Here is a 21564-nt window from a genome sequence, read left to right as displayed (position 1 = left end):
CCAGGCAAACAATTATTTCAATCATCTTCAACAACAGCTTTATTGTACTAGCCTTGACAATTTACAGATAAAATTTCCATTACATAATGTTACAAAACAAAATCCACCGCAAAGAATCTTTCCATCTTTGAATTTTTTTATATAGAATTTTAAATCAGAAGAGAAAAACATGACTTTCCCCAAACAATTTAAAAGGAAGTCAATGTGACAGGAACATATCTCTGTCTTTCAAATTCATTATAAATTCAATTTTATTATGTATTTTGTGGTTTTATATCTTGATTTTATTCTGTGAACAGCCCTGAGACCCCCAGGTATAGGGCGGTATATAAATTCAATAAATAATAAATAATAATTATAACTGAAAGGAAAAAAAGAGTGCTTCCTCCAGATGGATGTTTGTTCTGATTTAGCACCATGGGTAACGAACAGGACAAGGAGAAAACCTTTTGGACCCATGCTTTCTATTATTATTATTATTATTATTATTATTATTATTATTATATTATTATTATTATTATTATTATTATTATTATTATCATCATCATCATCATCATCATCATCATCATTTTCAAAAACAGGAATAGAGAGCATATTTAAATATGGACCCATGCTTTCTAGGCATGGCGCAAACAGAAGTGTGGACAAGCCCTCACTGTGAGCCCTTCTTCAGAAGAGAGTTCACCATATAAAAGAACAAGGTGCTAAAAGCACCCCTAGAGTTGGGTGCTCAATACTGTCATGACACTGGGTGCTTCAGGTTAAATCATGATGGGTGGTTTACTGTGAACATGCCAATGACTCCCGATTCACCAATCCCTCCTAGAGTATGGAAGAAATAAACCTGACTGTGGCTTGTTTCCCCCGAAGCAAACCACTATCTGAATTCCACGCTATCAATACTGGGCCTTACCTGATCAAATTTATTCACATCATTTGATAGAAGATTTACAATCTGGCCCGTTGTAGTCTTCGTCATGGCTGTATTGCTCAGACGAAGTGCCTAGAGAGAAAGAGAGAAAGAGAGAAAGAGAGAAAGAGAGAGAGAGAGAGAGAGAGAGAGAGAGAGAGAGAGAGAGAAGTCTAATTTCTCTAGTTGCATTGTAGTATTTTGTTCACAATATTTTCCAGACTTGGTTCTGTTTGCAGGCTCCCCACAGATATCTGGTTGGTAACCCCGAGAATACTGAACTAGATGAAGCTCTGGCTTATCAAGCAAGCTCTTTTGTCCTTATAAACCGCCAAAATAGGCTCCTAAGTGGTTTACGGGTTTAAAGACCAATTGCACAGGTATTATAAACATCCATAATTTAAATAAGCCACAAAACAATCCCATTAAAACTTGAGGCGCAGTCGAAAGATTAAGAGAATGCCTGTGTAAACAGGTGTATCTTCAAAACATACATGGGCGATAAGTTCCTGCATTAGAAGAACGTTAACTGTTGAAGGTTTCTACTGTTATGAAAGGATTTATGTGGGATTTGTTTTAAAGAAAGTAAAGGTCTGGGAATGAAGCCAGCTTCTCTTCCTGCACCTCTCACATGACAATACTGGCAACATTTTAAGTACAGAGCTTCTTATTGTGCATATCTATGCTGTAGCGCATTGTCGGGACCTTCTACTGAGGAACACCTTGTACTCAATAGTCCTTGACTTCCAGGCCAACTATGGAAGCCAATCTGTGTACGCAATTCACTGTGTCCAGATCCTGGTCATTTGAGGTTTCTAATCAAAACACCACCAAACAGTGATGTGCTTTATAAATCAGCATCATTCCTCCAACACATCCTTGTCAACATTACTTTTTCCAAACAGTCTGAAAGTGAGGCAACGTGACTCACAAGGACAAACCTATATCTTTCAAATGACGCACCATAAACTACCCTGATCTCATCATTATCCAAAAGTTGTTTTTCAAAACTAAAACCAATTCCAACCTCAAACAACACATAACAATGCCTCTCACATGTTACTTTAAACCATGGTCAAGATTAACCATGGTTTAATGGTGAGGACACAGTGTGCCGGTGGAAGTGGAGAAAATTGCAACCACTTTACTCCCCACAAACACACACACCCCCAATACACAGTTTGACAACGACCTATGCTCAGTGTGTTCCAGGACTTCTGCAATGTGGGAAGATCAAACAGAAAAAAATAATTGCATTACTAAAAATAAAGCGATAAGAGAACAACACAAGCCCATTTGTCTTTTCCCCACCAAACTGGTTTTTACTCTCCACAAGCAGCGTTCAATATAAAGGCTATTTTATTAAATCCCATAACAGACTTGAGTTATCTCATCTGGAACGGCAAATTAATACCTCAGAGATATGTTTATGTACAAGAAAGCCATTACAAGATAACTCCTAAGGGATGATTTCCCAGGTATCAGCAAATGCACTAAAAACAAATGCAGCTTTACCAAGACGACTAGAGACATAGCTCTCACACACATATATATGCATACACTATGGTTCCAACCCAGCACAGACACACACACACAAAAGACGGGGGGGGGGCTAAATTGCTAGCTAGCTGCACCTTAGATGGATCATTATAAACTGGTTCCATGGGGAGAGCATCTCCCACCATAGATCACAGCAATGCCTAGGCAAACAACTGAATTTTACCCTGCTGCAGGGCTCATAAAAAGGACCAAAGTCCTGGCCCCCTTCAAGACTAGTTAGCAAAACTACTAGAAAATGGGTCCAGTTCCAATCCATGCCAATTTCCCACGTTTTCATTCATAAGTGTGTTCCATCCCAATTTTCCAATCTCTTTGCCAAAAAAAAGCATGCTATTTTAATTCAGTCCTAGATCTTTAGCAATATCTCTTTCCCTTGGAACAACCTTATAAGATCTGCAAGGGACCAGTTCAGACAACAGCGATCGGTCCGTCTGTCAGCAACTTGCTAGGTGGGGCATGAAAGAGAAAAAGAATGGCCCCAGCCCCTTCTGGTCCTGGCCATTGCTGGTTTAACCATCAACATTTGACCCCAACAAAAGAACCCCAAGGAATGCAGCCATTAACAGGGAAAAGAAAATGTATTCCACCCATGTGGGCTGGGCAATATTTGGTTTTCAACACCAACATACCACCACCTAAACACTGCAATATATTGATATATCGTAATCTCTGAAATAAGGATGGAATTATGGAGCGGCATTGGCTGGCTTTGCCGATTTCCCCCCATTCTGATTTTTGAATAGCACAAAAACACACATCATGATTCATGATATATTGCCAAGTCAAAAATTATGAAACAGTTATCACAATATGGACTACAAACCTGTTTTGGACGATATATCGCCCAGCCCTACCCATGTCTTATATTGCAAATACAGGAGGAATTTTTTGTCAGAGACATTTGGGGTGGGGAGTGAAGGTTCTAGGTTTCTGAGTTCAAGGGCAAGAATGAAAACAAAATTTAGGCCCGCCATGTCACAAACAAGAAGCCGCTGGAAAGTGATTTACTACTACCCCGGGTTTGTATTTCATCCTCCCAGCATCAGCCCACATTCCTGGGCCTTGACAGTTAAATCTTTCTTCTTAGCCTTCTTAGCCTGTAAAGGTCTAGGAGTGTGTATAATGGCTGCCAAGGCCTCTCCAGCTTCCTGTGTTTTGCTTCAAAAAGTCAGCCCTCACAGCCTCATCTCTGAACAAAGATCCAGTGCCGAATAAGTCAAATAAAACAAAACCTAATCACAATCCAAATATTATCCATGGATTTCCCCCCCCCCCCTTGTTCCTAATGCTATCAACTTCAAGCATATGTTTTAAAAGGGAGTTGCTTCAGCATTTGCAAAGCCAGACAAGACCCCACATATTTAAGCGCCCTGTTTATTGAGATAAAGGAAATATATTACCCACCTTGCGATAAATCATGTGGCACATGGCCACTCTAAGCTTCATGCCGGCACGTTGTACGTGATAAAAATACAAGTGGTGAGAGATGGCCAAAACCAGCGTACACACGGACAAGGCAGCTGCGGAGGCATAGGCGTATTTCAAGGCAACATCCGAACCACTGTTTTCAAAATAAGCAATAATCATTCCCAGAAATATAGGCTGGATTAATTTGAGCGTTTCCTAAAGAGTGGGGAGAAAAGCGGGGGTGGGGGAGAGGCTTTCAATAAACACAACAGAATCATAATAGCGAAATCTTCCTCTAGAAGAGAGTAGCATATCATTTTAACTTGCTTCAAAAGTAGAATCATCTTAACCAGCAAACATCAAACCATCTTAGTCCACTGTTTCGTAGATAATAGAACATGTTCCTGCACATTATGGGGACTATTTTTTACCTTCCTACGCCGTTCAGTTGCATCTAAGCTTTGCTACGTGCTTAGACACAATGGTGTAGTTGAAGAGCGCGAGTCAGACTGTGGGGGAAAGATGCTTACCTGGAAAATTCAAAGCAATGCCAGGATTTGAACCTGGAACTTTCAGGTTCATAGCGCAATCTGTTTGCTGTGGTGCTACACTAGCTCTCTGAAAATAATCTGTCTAGGAGCCCTCATCTGTCCACACCCTACCAAAAATGACATGACCAGTTGCCTCTTGGAGACTACAGGCTATAAAGGGAATATAGGACCTAGCTGGCTGCTGTGGCTAAATGTGGGACAACATCGGCATACTCTCAGCACTATGACTGCTGCATGTGAAGTCACCGGGCACATTCACACTATAGGTTGAAAGCACTATGATACCACTTTAAACAACTATGGCTGCCCCAAAAATAATTCTGGGAGTTGTGGCTTATTACAGGCGCAGAGAATTGTTAAAGGTAAAGGGACCCCTGACCATTAGGTCCAGTCGTGGCCGACTCTGGGGTTGCGGTGCTCATCTCGCTTTATTGGCCAAGGGAGCCGGCGTACAGCTTCCGGGTCATGTGGCCAGCATGACTAAGCCGCTTCTGGCAAACCAGAGCAGCGCACGGAAATGCCGTTTACCTTCCCACTGGAGCGGTACCTATTTATCTACTTGCACTTTGACGTGCTTTTGAACGGCTAGGTTGGCAGGAGCAGGGACTGAGCAACGGGAGCTCACCCCATTGCGGGGATTCGAACCGCCGACCTTCTGATTGGCAAGTCCTAGGCTCTGTGGTTTAACCCACAGCGCCACCCGCATCCCTGAGAATTGTTAGAAGACCCCCTATTCCCCTCACACAGCTACAAATCCCAGAGTTTCCTAAGAAGAAGGACTGGTTCCTAAAACCACTCTGCTCTGGAAGGGAAATGGTGTCTCCTTACAACTCAGCATCCTTGACAAACTACAGCCACCCGAAGCCACGAAGGTTTAAAGTGGGATCATAGCACTTTAAAGGTATTGTGTGAATGTGGCACTTCCTAGAGAAAAAGCAATCAAACTGAGGAGCCAAAGTGAAGTCAGTTGAGCCTGCAGCTTTGCCTGAAGGCAGAAAAACAGCTTTAATTAGTGGCGCTAAACCCAAAATACACAGAGGAGTACCGCTTGCGGCTAGTGTCTCTAGCCCATTTGTTGTCTTCCACATTTAAAGAGAAAGCTGCAAGGGTATCGAAGCTCGGAAAGGGGAGGTGGGATTTCAGCACATAGAGGCTTGAGGGAAAGGGAGAGGAAGAGAGCAGGACCACCACACCGAATTCTGCCTTGCAAAACAGCTCAGCTGGTCAGAGCGTGGTGCTGATCATGCCCAGGTTGCAGGTTCGATCCCTGTTATTCCTGCATTGTAGGGGGTTGCACTCAATGATCCTCATAGTCCCTTCCAACTCTACATGATTCTATGATTTCTATGATCTTATAGCGTATCTCTTTCATTGCATTACCTCAATCAGCGTGAAAAATCCCAGAAGCAGATAAGATTTCCAGTAGCAAAGTATAATCGCCTTTGTTAAATGTGGCACCCTCGCTTCCTTCTTTGCCTTTTGCACTTCTCTGTCCCAGTACCTATAAAATAAAACATGAGTGAAGGATGCTGAAGGGGAGGGGGGCAGAGAGAGAGAGAAAGAAAATGAAAGAAAGGAAAAGACAAGTATCAGTCCACAAAATGATCGCTTTCATGTATCAACTGTACAGAAACATAAGATGAACTGTGATAATTTGCTGGAAAAGAGAGAGGCCTTCTCCTGAGCTTATGAGAGCAGTCAAGCGTCAGTTGTTTGCTTTCCCTGCAAGGACAAGTTGACCCTATAAACAGGCACAGGTCAGAATAAGCCCGCACTTACAAAGTTATTGAGAGATCTATCAAAATGGTTACGGTACTTTCCGCAACACAGAGAAAGCCGGAAATCAGTTTAAATGCAATCCAAGGCAATTCTGATACTTGAACCATTGAAAAACCTGTCTTCCCTCACAAGAACTCCAATATACAAGCACACCAAGAAGATAGAGCAGAAAGCTGGTACTATAGGGTTTCTCCTCTCATACATTTCAAAAATCCTTGACCTGGGGAAGAGACAGATTGATGCATGCTGTGAAAGAATAAAAAAAAAAATCCAAATACAATCACTGATATTCTGTTATCTACTTACCACTGCAATCCCTCCCCAAGCACCTTAGAGGAATCTTCGGTGAGTACCTGAAACATATCATCCTCTTCTAGTTTCCTTTTATGACCGGTAACAAATAAAGGATTCAGCCACCTGTTTGAATGATAAAATATTGCTTTACACATCAATTTCCCTCACTCTCTGACACACACACACACACACACCCTCTGTTAAGGGACTAAGGCTTACATGATTATAAAAGCAGAAATTCAGTATACGGAGCATTATATGGAAGGAAGCATTATACTAAGGAAGATAATAGCACAATAAAATTCAAAACAGTGACAATTAACTGCACATTTATTCAAAATCCAGTTAAAACCATTTAGCTTAATTAATTCAACAAAACTGACAAACGTGATCCAGTGACACCAGCTTTTCAAAGTCTCATGGCCAATTATTGCTCCAAATATTTTGGATCAAGTGACTTTTCTTCTTTAAGCTCTCAAAGTTCTTCAACTTGTTCAAGGTGCTCATCTGAACTACCCAGATGTTTAACGGAGGATCAATCACAGTCGGCCCATTATTTGAAAAATACAGTCAAACCTCGGTTGTCGAACACAATCCATTCCGGAAGCCCGTTCAGCTTCCAAAATGTTTGACAACCGAGGCATGGCTTCTGATTGGTTGCAGGAGTTCCTGTCAGATGTTCAGCTTCCAAAAAACATTCAAAAACGGAGCATTTAATTCCCGGTTTTTGACGTTCAAGAGCCAAAACGTTTCAAAACGGAGGCATTCGGGGACCAAGGTTTGACTGCATGACTTTAGAGCCATCTTGTTCCAAAGCTGCATTCTGTTTTGGCGACTGTAACCTTGGTTTTAAGGAGCCATTTGACATCCAGCTTATATACCCAGAGTGGCTGGGGAAACCCAGCCAGATGGGCGGGCTATAAATAAAATAATTTTTTATTTTTATTATTATTATTATTATTATTATTATTATTATTATTATTATTATTCCCGCGTTTCTAACATGACCCTCAGCCATCTACACTTGGTTGCAAAAGTGGTCAAAAGCCAGGTGCCAAATGCACCTGCTACCTGGCTAATTTTGAACACAGCTCTATACCTTTAAAACACATCTCCACCAAACCCCACCCCCCAAAAAAACCAGAATTGTGGGAACTGTGGTTTGTTAAGGGTGCAGGGTAAGTTACATTACCCAGAATCGGGTTGGGGGGCAAAACTTTAATGGTATGGTGTCTACACTGCCTAACACATGAAGCAAACAAAAGACAAAAAAGGGGAGAGCTTTGATGTCACAAGCAGGTTTCTTAAGGATAGTATTTCTAGGCAACTTTGCTCTTGTTCTCCCAACCCACATCGACCCTGAGGGCAAGACAAGCTGGGGGTGAAGGGGGAGCGTTAATGTTCACACTGCAAAAATGGTTTTTCGGTTCTGTGAAACTCTTTGTCATCTAATTGTAGTCTAAAGCCCCTCTGCCTCAGCACCCTTTGGACTTGCAATTGCTTTGCAAAGGACTTAACCACCACGGAAGTCCTTTGTCGTTCATTAATTAGCGGTGCTTTAATGCTTTCTCCTATGCAAGGCTAAGAAAAATGAGATTTCTAAGCCCTTGCTCCCCAATGTAGCCAAGCCCTTCAAGAAGGATGTCGTTTTCCCAATGGCAGAAATGATTTCCTCTCCTCAAGACTGGCCATATCATACGCACGTACCATTTTTTAAAAAGGGAAATAGGCAGGCCACAGAGTCCGCTCTTAAACAGAAATTCTCCCCCGGGCTTTTTTCAGCTTGGCTCCTCCTGCTAAACACAAACTTGAGGGACTTCCCCAAGCCAGAGTCAAACATCTGCTGGTTGGGCACATGGAGCTCTTTGTACAGAGCTGTGTGTGCTTATCACAAAACACTAAAGGAAACAAAGCCGGTTGATATTTACACTAAAGGAAGGTTTCCTGCAGCCTCATTCACCTGGCGAGAGAGATGTGAGGGCCCCAAAGAGGAGAGGGGAGTGGAAAAAATATTCTTTTTTTTTTCTTTTCAAATGAGAGATGTTTAAGACAAGGTCATTGCTTAGTTAAACCTTAGCTATGAAGGTTTTTAGGTAGCGTATCTACAGCACTGGAGAACAAAGTACGATTTCAGAGTAACCATGCAAAGGATTGCTCTGTGCAGCTTGAAAATACACCAAAGAGCAGAACTTTATATGTGACGTTAAAAATCAGAGGTGGGGAATCTGGATCTGGCGGACAGGTTCGATCCTTATCTCCAAGCACCCCTGCGGTTCAAGCTTGACAGGTGGGCAGGGTCACCCACCTGTCAATCACCCGATGCCACAAAGACATCAGGTGCCCTGGCTTGCCCATATGGTTGGAAATCAAACTGCCTGGTCAGAAAAGAGTATGCAAGGCTTAGCAAACACTTACTAAAACTTTGCCTGAAGTAGTTCCCAACTAGCACCGGCAATCCTGCAAAGCTTCATTTGTCCAAGGCCCACCACTACCTGTTCCACACCAGACATCATGTCTGTCCCCCACAGATATGTTAGGTGTCTGTGCCTTGGCTGAAACAACCTTGCAGGCCAAAGGTTTGGTTTGGATTGATTTATTATGTTATACAGTGGTACCTCGGTTTTCGAACGTAATCCATTCCGGAAGACTGTTTGAGTTCTGAAACGTTCAAAAGCTGAAAACTCAATAGCCGACAGCTAGGCCTCAGGATCTCGTACTCAGCTGAAGCCGTGTGGCATGTTCGACTTCCAAGGCATGTTTGAAAACCGAAGCATTTGCCGTATTTTTTGCTCTATATGTCTCCAGAATATTGTTTTTCTTGTTTTCCTCCTCCAAAAACTAGGTGCGTCTTATGGTCTGGTGCATCTTATAGAGCGAAAAGTGCGGTACTTCCAGGTTTACGGCGTTCAAAAACTGAAATGTTCATCAACGGAGACGTTCGCAAACTGAGGTACCACTGTGTTTCTATGCTGCTTTTCATTCAAATGAATCCTCTAGCAGCACAACCTGCAGGTCACTCCTAGAGATTTCCAAGGACTTGTGCTTTTCCCTCGCAACTCTCTTCCAAAAGGAACAGGGTGACCAGTAACACCAGCGGTGAGGACCTGGTGGTCCTGCTTTTAGCCACAGCCAGAGGCCAGAAATGATGAGAAATACACCTCGGCAACAACTGATGTTGTACACAATGGGTTGTCTAGAAAGACAGCTCCACCTTCATTTCTTCCCTCCCTTCATATTACGAGTCATTTTGAGTGCTACATCAGGAAGACCAGGGAGATAAGGAGAGATTACTATCTCTATGTATTGCCCCAATTAACAAATTCACAGAATACTTTGACAAAGACCGGGTAAAGATCTAGGTGGATGACACCTGCACATTGCCAGAATAAGTCCAACCGGCAACAGAAATCACGTTTCAGCCCTGTTGTGTCACAAGTGGGAATGAAGCTCTTTGAGAGCAACCCTCAAATAAGAAAAGTTTGCCCAGTGCATCTTTCAAGGAGCCAGATTTCAGCAAGTCATCAAAGCAGCTCAGCACAATAGGAAAACATTGGTCAAGATGCACAGGAATGCTTTTCAGATCTAACTTCATGCCTGTCTCAGTGTAACCAAGGGATGCTAACGCCACTAATTGTAAGGACAGGTGTAAGGTGGCTGTAATCCTAAACATGCTATCAAGAAGTAAAGGCACGCTTCATTCGCTGGGACTTCCTTCGAAGGAAGCATGTTTAGGATCGGTATGTAAGCCCAGCAACATTTCAAAAACGGCGAGGCATTTCTAGACCAGACCTGCAAAACGTGTGATCTACCAAGCCAAACACAGTCCACCAGTCATGCAAAAGCATTTACTGAGCGTTTAATAAACCTCTTGTTTTTACCGCATGCCAAGTCCTGAAGGGCTGGGTGGGAAGAGGCAAGTGCTGTCAAACATCTGGCAGGCAGACCATATTCATCTTGGTGGGTCAGAAGTTGTGCCAGCCTCCGATAGACAAAGCAACAGAACACATAACTGCATCATCAACAACAAAACCAACTCCATTCCTCAGCTCCGAATAAAGGGTGAACTTCACAAAGCAAACTTGTGCCTGTGGCCCCAACCACCACCAGATCACAGCCAACTTTCCAAATCAATCCTTGGGGATTAATTTTTTTCTATAAAAATCAGCTTACAAAATAGCTCATATCACAAGTATCTTGAAAGCTCTACATTAGCTCCCTATTGGCTCCAAAGCTAACCCATTGAAGGTGCTAGGGCTTACCTTTAAAGTCCTAAACAGCTTAGGAACCAAATGGCTAAAGGAGCACCTCTTTCCATACTAGCTTGTCTGCGCCTTAAACTCCCCTGGAGAAGACCAGCTCCAAGAACGCTTCCACGAAGAGCAGGGCCTTTTCTAAAGTGGCCCCATGACTCTGGAATCACCTCCCCAACAAGGTGAATCTGGCATCAACTTTGCAAGATTTTCTGCAGCAAGTGAAGACCTTCACCTACAGATTTTAGATAGTAGATAATTCTTGAGGTTTTTTATTTATTCTCCTCTAGTTTATTGGCATTTTGTTTCTGTGTTGCCTTTTTAAAATGCTTGCTGATTTAAAATTGTGGCCCTGTCTGCGCTATTACATTTAAAGCAGCGTTATACAGCTTTAAAACAGTCACAGCTTTCCACCCAAAGAAGCCTGGGAACTTTAGTTAGGGGTGCTGAGAGTTGCTAGAAGTTCCCATGATTCTGTGGTGGAAGCCATGACTGTTTAAAGTAGAATAATACTGCTTTAAATGTATAGTGCAAATGGGGCCTGTATTTATTTTAAGTTCTGCACAATATTTCGTTCACGCTTTTGAACACTGCCCTAGTAATCTTTCAAAGCAGGGCAGTAAAGAAATACTTTGTATGAAGAAATTAAAGACATCATTTGGGATTTGACTCTTGGATGATGGAAATACAAAATAAGCTGCACAGTTGTGAAAGGGTATTACGATTGCCTGGGCGCCTAGAGAACTGTTCAGCCTTGAGAGCTGTTTTTCAGGCACTGTAACTCCCTTGAGTTAGAACAAACAATTCAACAGGGTCAGGGTGAAGGGAGAGATTGTGGAAACATAGGGCTGTTTCAACGTTTTACTATCCAAACTTCTGCCTATAAACATGGTGACTTTACAGTAACATCCACTTCCAAACTTATATACAAATGTCTGGTTTATAAAACAAAACGAGGAAAGACTAGCTAACATGCAGTCTTCCTGCTTCTGCCTCACTTAGGTACTATTCAATTTGTACTTCACTTCATCGTGGGTGGCCGGCTTCTCTGTTCTCAAGGGTCATTTTATTTATTTATTTTACGTAATTTTTGTTAATTTTTCTCATTTATACATCCTTAAGATATCAATGACTTCCCTTCTTCCCTTTCCATGGTTCATTTTAAATATCATAAATCCCTGCATATTTTACAGAAATGATATCATTTAGTATTCCATTATTACAACCATCATAACTTATTTACACTGTTGAATTTATCTTAACGCTGTCAGCTTTTTCAGCTGTACACAGGTATTTCCCATATATTCAATAAATGTTTTCCAATCTTCTCTAAACGTATGTTCTTCTTGTTCTCTTATTCTATATGTTAAGCGCATATTCTGTCAACTTAAGTTGCCACTCTTCTTTAGTTGGGACCTTGCTCATTTTCCATTTTTGGGCTAACAAAACACAGGCCACAGTAGTAGCATACCTTTTTTTGGCACCTGGGAATTTCAGTCTGAATTATCCCCAACAGAAAGGACTTTGGGGTTTTGGGGGGAAGTACTTGTAAACACTTTTTTCAATTAATTATGGATCATTTCCCAATACTCTTTTACCCTTTTACAAGTCCACCACATATGAAAAAAATGTTTTTTTTTCAAGGGTCGTTTTATTCTCTAGTACAGAGAGAGGAAAACTGCGGCCTTCCAGATGTTGCTGGACAAGTCCCGTCATCCCTGGCCACTGGCTGTGGATGATGGGCACTGGAGTCCCACAACATCTGGAGGACCACAAGTTCCCCATCACCAGGAGAGATGCTAGAGGGTGGTACAGGGACCCCAAGCTCTGGACATCCTGCTGCCAGGGAGACAAAGGTCAATCCCCAGCTTAACTGGTCCAGACAGAAAGGTAAAACCATAGCAACAGCGGGACAGCCCTTCCCACACGTAGCATTGCTGGAGGAAGCAGAATGATGCTGAAGCCCACCACCACATAAGGAGCTGTGATGTTGGTAAAACAGGCACAGGAAACCCAGTGAACACGGTCCGTGAGACTTACAGTACAAGATAAAAATACAATAAATAAAATATCTCTTATAAGTTTACTAGTGGGACATCAGTATGCGGATGATACCCAGCTCTACCTCTCTTTTAAATCAGAACCAGTGAGGGCGGTGAAGGTCCTGTGTGAGTGTCTGGAAGCGGTTGGAGGATGGATGGCGGCTAACAGATTGAGGTTGAATCCTGACAAGACAGAAGTACTGTTTTTGGGGGACAGGAGGCGGGCAGGTGTGGAGGATTCCCTGGTCCTGAATGGGGTAATTGTGCCCCTGAAGGACCAGGTGCGCAGCCTGGGAGTCATTTTGGACTCACAGCTGTCCATGGAGGCACAGGTCAAATCTGTGTCCAGGGCAGCTGTTTACCAGCTCCATCTGGTACGTAGAATGAGACCCTATCTGCCTGCGGACTGTCTCGCCAGAGTGGTGCATGCTCTGGTTATCTCCCGCTTGGACTACTGCAATGCACTCTACGTGGGGCTACCTTTGAAGGTGACTCGGAAACTACAACTAATCCAGAATGCGGCAGCTAGACTGGTGACTGGGGGCGGCCGCCGAGAGCATATAACACCGGTCTTGAAAGACCTACATTGGCTCCCAGTACGTTTCCGAGCACAATTCAAAGTGCTGGTGTTGACCTTTAAAGCCCTAAACGGCCTCGGTCCAGTATATCTGAAGGAGCGTCTCCACCCCCATCGTTCTGCCCGGACGCTGAGGTCCAGCGCTGAGGGCCTTCTGGCGGTTCCCTCATTGCGAGAAGCAAAGCTACAGGGAACCAGGCAGAGGGCCTTCTCGGTAGTGGCGCCCGCCCTGTGGAACGCCCTTCCAGCAGATATCAAAGCGATAAACAACTACCTGACATTCAGAAGACATCTTAAGGCAGCCCTGTTCAGGGAAGTTTTTAATGTGTGATATTTTACTGTATTTTTGGTTTCTATGGAAGCCGCCCAGAGTGGCTGGGGAGGCCCAGCCAGATGGGCGGGGTATAAATAATAAATTATTATTATTATTATTATTATTATTATTACTACTACTACTACTACTATCTGAAATTCAGAAAGAGAGCTGGGTGGATATGTGTTTCTGTTATGAGGGTTTGTTTTTTATAGACGTACGGAGGGCCTTCTCGGCAGTGGCACCCTCCCTGTGGAACAGTCTCCCATCAGATGTCAAGGAGATCAATAACTACACAACTTTTAGAAGATATCTGAAGGCAGCCCTGAATCAGGAAGCTTTTAATGTTTGATGTTTTATTATGTTTTTATATGTGTTGGAAGCTGCCCAGAGTGGCTGGGGCAACCCAGTCGGATGAGCGGGGTATAAATAATAAAATTATTATTATTAATAATATTAATACTAATATTATTACAGCACTCTTTTTACCCCTCTCAAGCTTAGGTGCAATGTTCTTATTTCTAAACTGGGAGGGTGTTTTCTGGAAAGTCTTCCTCCTGCTTAATTCCTCCACAACATAGTGCACATCATGTGGGGCTCAACTAACTTTCTTGAGTTATCTGCTGCTCTGCACATGGGGCATTTTTCACCTTTCCACTTGGGGCTCAGATTGTTCTGACCTGTGGTTGCTGGATATCTGGTAGTAGTAGTAGTAATAATAATAATAATAATAATAATAATAATAATAATTTATTTGTACCCCGCCCATCTGGATGGGTTTCCCCAGCCACTCTGGGCGGCTTCCACAGAGACCAAAAATACACTAAAATGTCATACATTAAAAACTTCCCTGAACAGGGCTGCCTTAAGATGTCTTCTGAATGTCAGGTAGTTGTTTATCGCTTTGACATCTGATGGGAGGGCGTTCCACAGGGTGGGCGCCACTACCGAGAAGGCCCTCTGCCTGGTTCCCTGTAGCTATGCCTCTCGCAGGGAGGGAACCGACAGAAGGCCCTCGGAGCTGGACCTCAGCGTCCGGGGAAAACGATGGGGGTGGAGACGCTCCTTCAGGTATACTGGGCCGAGGCCACTGTGGTTGGTACTGTCTGGTGACAGCGGGCTTGAAAGCACATGCAACAGCTAGATCAGGTAGGGAAGGAAACCCTTTTGTGTGCAAAAGGGAGAAGTCATGTTAGATATATTGGACAACGTATGTTTTCAGTTGTCATAAGCAACAGTTCTTGCCAATGGATTATATGTGGGGAACAGAGTGTACATAAAGTGTACTGGACCCAGGAAATCCTGTAGCTCAGATAAATGCCTTGACAACCAAAGCTAGAGTTTAGTTTATCTCTCTCTGAAAGCCAGCCTAAATCGGCATGAATATAAATAAATTTACGTCATGAGCTTGAGCCAAGCAATACTCTATCCACTGCTGTTCTAGTAAGTGGTTCTCCTTGTACTTCTGTATACTTCCTCCTGGAACCACCTGAATGAATCTTTTGGATCCCTGGCAGTCCATGGACCACAGTCTGGGACCTCCTGGTTGTCTAAGATCTATTAAGTTGTTCTCTTCTTGCATTTCCACAAAATGTGGAATGTTTTAGGATCTCCACCCCTAAAATATAATAGAAAACAGGTGTATCAACAGCCATTAGCCAACAAACCTAAATGAAACATTCAAGTTCTAGGCAAGTACAGTGGTACCTTGGTTCTCAAACTTAATCCATTCCGGAAGTCTGTTCCAAAACCAAAGCATTCCAAAACCAAGGCGCGCTTTCCCATAGAAAGTACTGTAATGCAAAATGGATTTATCCGTTCCAGACTTTTAAAAACAACCCCTAAAACAGCGATTTAACATGAATTTTACTATCTACCGAGACCATTGATCCATAAAATGAAAGCAATAATCAATGTACTGTACTATAAAATAAATAAATAAATATTGTAGATGATAAAAATAACAATTACAATTTTTTCTTACCTACACGGATGATAGTCATTGTTTGGGAGGCTTTTATCCATTTCCGCAGTCACACAATCAATCAATCAGTCAGTCAGTCAATCAGTAGCTGAACTGGGATCCACACAGTCACAAGAAGAAATTAACTGAAAAAGCCTCAAAACAAAAAAACGCAAAATAGCTAGCAAAAACAAAAGCACCAAATATCACCTTAGAACACTGCAATCGGAAACGGAAGGCTTGGGTTACAATGGGAGGGGCGCAAACTAGCAGCACAACAGGAAACACAGGGGGACGCAAAACGGAGCACATTTTGCTTCCAAAAAAAAGTTCGAAAACCAGAACACCTACTTCCGGTTTTGCAGCATTTAGGTTCCAAGCTGTTCATGAACTAAGCTGTTCGAAAACCGAGGTACCACTGTACTAGGTATTGACCATCCATCGCCATGTCCTTCTTATGAGCTTCCAGGACACCTGTCTATGTAAGCTTGGAAACAGAACGCTGGAATGCAAGAAGCATATGCTCGTCCCACCAATTCTCTTGCAGCTCCTACAGCTGGTCAACATAGTGGCTTAGACAACTCAGTTACAGATTTAGGTGGCCTTAGACACCTTCATGAAGGTGAATCTTATGGGGTTAAGGATCCTTACTGCTTTAGGGATCACAAATCAATGTATGTTGCTGCATCAGAACCAGCCCCCACCCCAATATTTTTTTTCATATAGCCGTTTTGTCAGATAGTTAACTAAGAGAGAATTTCATGGATGCATGGCTCCTGTATATGAGTATATAACCAGACTTAATCCACTGAATTTCCTTTTGGACTGGGAAGAAACCAAAACATATAAATCAACTTACGCAATAAATATTACATCATGATCTGAAATGCCAGTGGAAGCTGAAGGATGAATGTTACACGTATTATTTTCTGTTCTTGCGTTTTATAAATGTATGTTTATATAGACAAAATAAAAACTGAGGAAGATCCTATGTGTCAAACACGTTTGAACATTCAAAAATGCTATACAGGTGCGAAGTACATGACTCATACAGCAACTTTTGCCATCTCATCTTCGAGGTCATGACCATCTTAAATCTTAAGCATGAATTCCAATCCAGGCCAAACATTTCTAAGCTCTTCTTCTTAAAAGAATAAATTCTTCTTAAAAGAAGAATAAATTCTGAAAGCAAACACACATCCATCTGAAGCGCAGAATCTGGGATTCTGAAGTAGCTTCCACACAAAGTATACACAACTCTGAACCCTGAATCTTACCCCTTGGCAGATTCCTCGGAGAGGCTGTTTATTATACGCTGCAAAATGTTTACAGGCAGTTAGTCACTCAGAGCTCATGGTACGGTCAGAACATACACCAGCCCTGGGCCTTGCGCTAGAAAAGCCATTGGAAAGTATTTAAGCTACTTATGCGGGTAAAATAAAGGAAATACAAAGATTTCAACCAGATTGCATCATTTCAGAAACAGGGTGACTTGGCTAATCCAGCACATTATATGAACTACAAAGGATTTTCAAAGGTCTTGCCTTTCCTCTCTCACTAATGAGAAATAAAAAGTCAAAATGCAGCATATCTAGAGCACAGTCCCGTATGTTTACTTAGAAGTAAGCCCCGCCATCTCCATGGTGCTTACTGTCTATAGGTTGGTTTAACAGTGGTCCTTGGAGTTTTGTGCTGCTAGCTACAAGAACTTAAAAGTTCTCATTAAACAAAAACTTAAAAGTTCCTGTAGACTAGGGAGTCCCAAACTGTGGTCCATGGACCACCAGCGGTCCACAAGAATCATTCAGGTGGTTCGTGGTATGTCTGCATTCAATATTCATACCAATTTTAAACTGTATTATTAGTAATAGTAAAAGGTAAAGGGACCCCTGACCTCTAGGTCCAGTTGTGGCTGACTCTGGGGTTGCGGTGCTCATCTCGCTTTATTGGCCAAGGGAGCCGGCACACATGTGGCCAGGAGCAGAGACCGAGTAACAGGCGCTCACCCCGTCGCGGGGATTCGAACTGTCGACCTTCTGATCGGCAAGTCCTAGGCTCTGGAGTTTAACCCACAGCGCCACCCATGTCCCGTTAGTAATAGTACATAAGCCAAAATTACGTATAGTCAGAACACATTGGGTTCAACGGCGGGTGGGATTGCCAAAGTCTTTTTCCCCCAGACACCTGCTATTTTCCGTTTTTTAATTTTTTGCCAAGTATATAAGTTGTGGGCTTACTGTATTAATATTTTACCACATAGAAAAATCATTCTATTCATTTACATTTATGTTATGTTATGTTATTTATTTATTTATTTCCGTTTCTGTGCAACCAACATGCAAGCAGCTACTCTTAAATTCCCTATCAACTCCTTATGGCTTGTTTGTGGATCAAATATCCTAATAATTCTATGGAATGCAAATTCTAGCGCTATAAAATACAATAAAATAAATAAAAGAAGCAATAGAAAAACAGTTAAAAACCATACAGCACCTAGTACCACACACTACCATTGTTACATCAGGGAGACAAATCATAAGGGGGTCCACCAATATCATCAGCAATTTCGAAGTCGTCCATGGCAAAAGAGTTTAGGTACCACTAGCCCAAACCATTCATATTGTGTAGGTTACTTTCCAGACCAATTTCGCTGCAGACAGGTGGTGTCCCTTCACTCATACATGCAAACAGACATAAGACTGTGCACATTTTCGGAAGCTGATCCCTGTGACATCATCCCAAACTGTGCAATACACTGAAAAAGGAGGACAATGGGAAAGCTCAGTTGGTAGAGCATGAGACTCTTAATCTCAAAATCATGGGTTTGAATCCCACATTGGGCAAAAGATTCCTACAATTCAGGGGTTGAACTAAATGACCCTTGTGGTCCCTGCTAACTGTACAATTCTATTATTCTAAGACATCAGAACAACCACATGCATATAAGATACCCATTTTCAGACACAAGATTGGATCAATACATACAAAAAGGCAAGAGGCATGGAAGGAAGAAATTCAGATGAATGCATTTACAGGAACAATTTGTTTCAGCCTTCAGCTGTTAACTCTATGGCGGAGACCTGCCATGTCTGAACCTAAACCACCTTGTGACCTTCCCTTAGCTCAGGGGTCTGCAACCCGCGGCTCCGGAGCCGCATGTGGCTCTTTTACACCTTTGCCGCGGCTCCGGGGCGGATACTAGCGAGGGGAGGAGGCACATTGTGCGCCCCGACACTCCCCACTGTGGCAGGCGCTGTACTGGCTGTGACATCGCATGGGGGCGGTCCGTGCGTTAGTCACGCACTGTCCCGACATCACCTTTCCACCCGCCCGCTACATTGTAAGGGGCATGTACGCTGGTCACTGCATTGAAAGGGGGCATGTACGCTGGTTACTGTTTTGAAGGGGAGTGAAGAACACACACACAAAAAAAGGTAACTTGTTAATTTAACGTTTATTTCTATGAGGAGGAGTAATTCTGAGGGGTCAAACAAAGAAATAATAAAAAAAAGTGACAGAAAAGTTATTTTTATAATGACGAGTTTTGCAGCTCCCAGTTTTTCTTTCTTCGGAAACGGGTCCAAGTGGCTCTTTTTGTCTTAAAGGTTGCAGACCCCTGCCTTAGCTGTTAATACATCAAAGTTACCTTGTGCACAAACCATTCCTGCATAATCTTTCCCCATATAACATTCCTGACGGAACAGACATCAGCAAGCATTTAGAGAAATAGTATCTGCATATTTACATGGACCAGGATGGTTGGGAGTGAGCAACAATCACACTTCTCCTTAGCTTACGGGAAGCAGTAAATGTTTCCATTCTTAGTCAAAACTATTGAAGTCTTCATATTCTGAACCTAAAGAACACAAAACATCTCTGGCCAGCGCCTGGGAGACTCTCATACGGCTGTACGTACAGCAATACCCATCTTGTATGGGTTTGAGTGCCAAGGTGGGAGATCTGCAAATAGATCTGCAATTTGGTTATTAACAGCCCCAAAAGCCTCAAAATTTGCCAGGCACCAGGCTCATTTTGCACCTGGCTATCGGCCACTTGCGACCAACTGATGATGCCTCAGTGCCAGGATGGTTGGTGCCTGACATCTCCACCATCTGGAGGTCCATGACTGGGGAGCCTTGGATCTTGACCATTTTCACGCACCAACAACACATCCTATAGAATTCTGCCTGTGATATTTTATCTGCATGATCAGAATGAATCAGAACCCAAAAGTTGTCTTGAAAAATATGACTTTTGAGCTGTCTGACCCCAAAATGGCAACTAGGCATCTGTTTCAGCGACTGTAACCCTGGTTTAAGGAGTCATTTGGCACCTAGCTTATATCTCTGAGTTTCTTATGCTGTATCTCTCTCTATCTCTCTCTCTCTCACGCACACACAAAACTTCCGTATTTTTCGCTCCATAAGACGCACCAGACCACAAGACGCACCTAGTTTTTGGAGGAGGAAAACAAGAAGAAAAATATTCTTAATCTCAGAAGCCAGAACAGCAAGAGGGATCACTACGCAGTGAAAGCAGCAATCCCTCTTGCTGTTCTGGATTCTGGGATAGCTGCACAGCCTGCATTCGCTCCATAAGACACACACACATTTCTCCTTACTTTTTAGGAGGGAAAAAGTGAGTCTTATAGAGCAAAACATACGGTAATTACTATCTGCTGGGCAGAGAGGTAGACAGGAACAATAAATGTACAGTGGTCACTCGGGTTGCGAACATGCTCCGTGTGGGAGGCACATTCGCAACCCACAGCGTCCGCAACCAACAGGGCCGCGTCTGCGCACGCGCGGGATGCAATTTGGCGCTTCTGCACATGCGCAAAGCGCAATTTAGTGCTTCTGCGCAGAAACCTGGAAGTAACCTGTTCCAGTACTTCCGGGTTTCGGCGCATCCGTAACCCGAAAACGTGCAACCTGAAGCATCTGTAACCCGAGGTATGACTGTACCTGTCTTTCCACCTTGCAGAATATAGCATGGTTTTGGGGGGGGGCAGAAATGATTTGCCTCAGTTAAACACCCTCGCCCAAAGCACCACTTCCCAAATCTTCCATTCAAACCACCCCATAGGCCCATGTAGCCCTGCAACCTTCTTCTCACTGTGGCTGGCCAGATGAAACTACAAGTACAAAATTAGCTGTGGGGGATCCTAATCACATTCAGTCTGGCCTGGCTGAAATCTTGCTCCTTAAGGTAAGTCAGGGTTATTGTCCCCAGGATACTGCAGAGGAGTGGGGTGGGGTGTGGACTGAAGCTGAGAAAGACAAGGCAGCCTGTCTAAAGTCACCTAGTGAGTTGTTGGCAGGGGCAACATTTGAACCAAGGACCCCAATTCTCTTTGCCTCTACAAGGATGGAGTGGAGCCTAGCAACGAAAACAGGATCCAGAAGAAGAGAGCACTGCATAGTTGCGGGAAGATATAAGTTATTGTTCCTCCAGTGTGCGTGTCTCAAAAGTCAGCTAACCCTGGTAGAAATTGAGCGAACAGCAGCTGGAGTTTTTGTTAAAGTGAGAAGTGAGTTAAACCACAGAGCCTAGGACTTGCCAATCAGAAGGTCGACAGTTCGAATCCCTGCAACAGGGTGAGCGCCCGTTGCTCGGTCCCTGCTCCTGCCAACCTAGCAGTTCGAAAGGACATCAAAGTGCAAGTAGATAAATAGGTACCACTCCAGCGGGAAGGTAAACAGTGTTTCCGTGCGCTGCTCTGGTTCGCCAGAAGCGGCTTAGTCATGCTGGCCGCATGACCCGGAAGCTGTACGCCGGCTCCCTCAGCCAATAAAGCGAGATGAGCGCCGCAACCCCAGAGTCATCCGCGACTGGACCTAATGGTCAGGGGTCCCTTTACCTTTTTATTCTAGGATAAGGGATGAAAGGTTACCTGAGATGTTTAAAAACAACACTTC

The 21564-nt window shown here is 43.2% G+C and overlaps 1 protein-coding gene across 1 annotated transcript in view; it reads right to left on the bottom strand.

Moving 5' to 3' along the window:
* Positions 1–21564, bottom strand: part of ABCC4 (ATP binding cassette subfamily C member 4 (PEL blood group)) — a 153194-nt gene that overhangs the window by 129090 nt on the left and 2540 nt on the right. Inside the window, exons 2-5 of the mRNA XM_083610412.1 lie at positions 6514–6624; positions 5809–5929; positions 3875–4093; positions 914–1003 (exon numbers count right to left, since the gene is read on the bottom strand). Of these exons, the coding sequence (XP_083466538.1) occupies positions 914–1003; positions 3875–4093; positions 5809–5929; positions 6514–6624 (541 nt within the window). The remainder of the gene's footprint in view (positions 1–913; positions 1004–3874; positions 4094–5808; positions 5930–6513; positions 6625–21564) is intronic.

Source organism: Podarcis filfolensis (genome assembly GCF_964270895.1).
Source record: "Podarcis filfolensis genome assembly, chromosome: 4".
Classification (NCBI taxonomy): domain Eukaryota; kingdom Metazoa; phylum Chordata; class Lepidosauria; order Squamata; family Lacertidae; genus Podarcis; species Podarcis filfolensis.
Note: the sequence above shows the minus strand (reverse complement) of the source record. Positions and strands in the feature narration are given on the sequence as shown.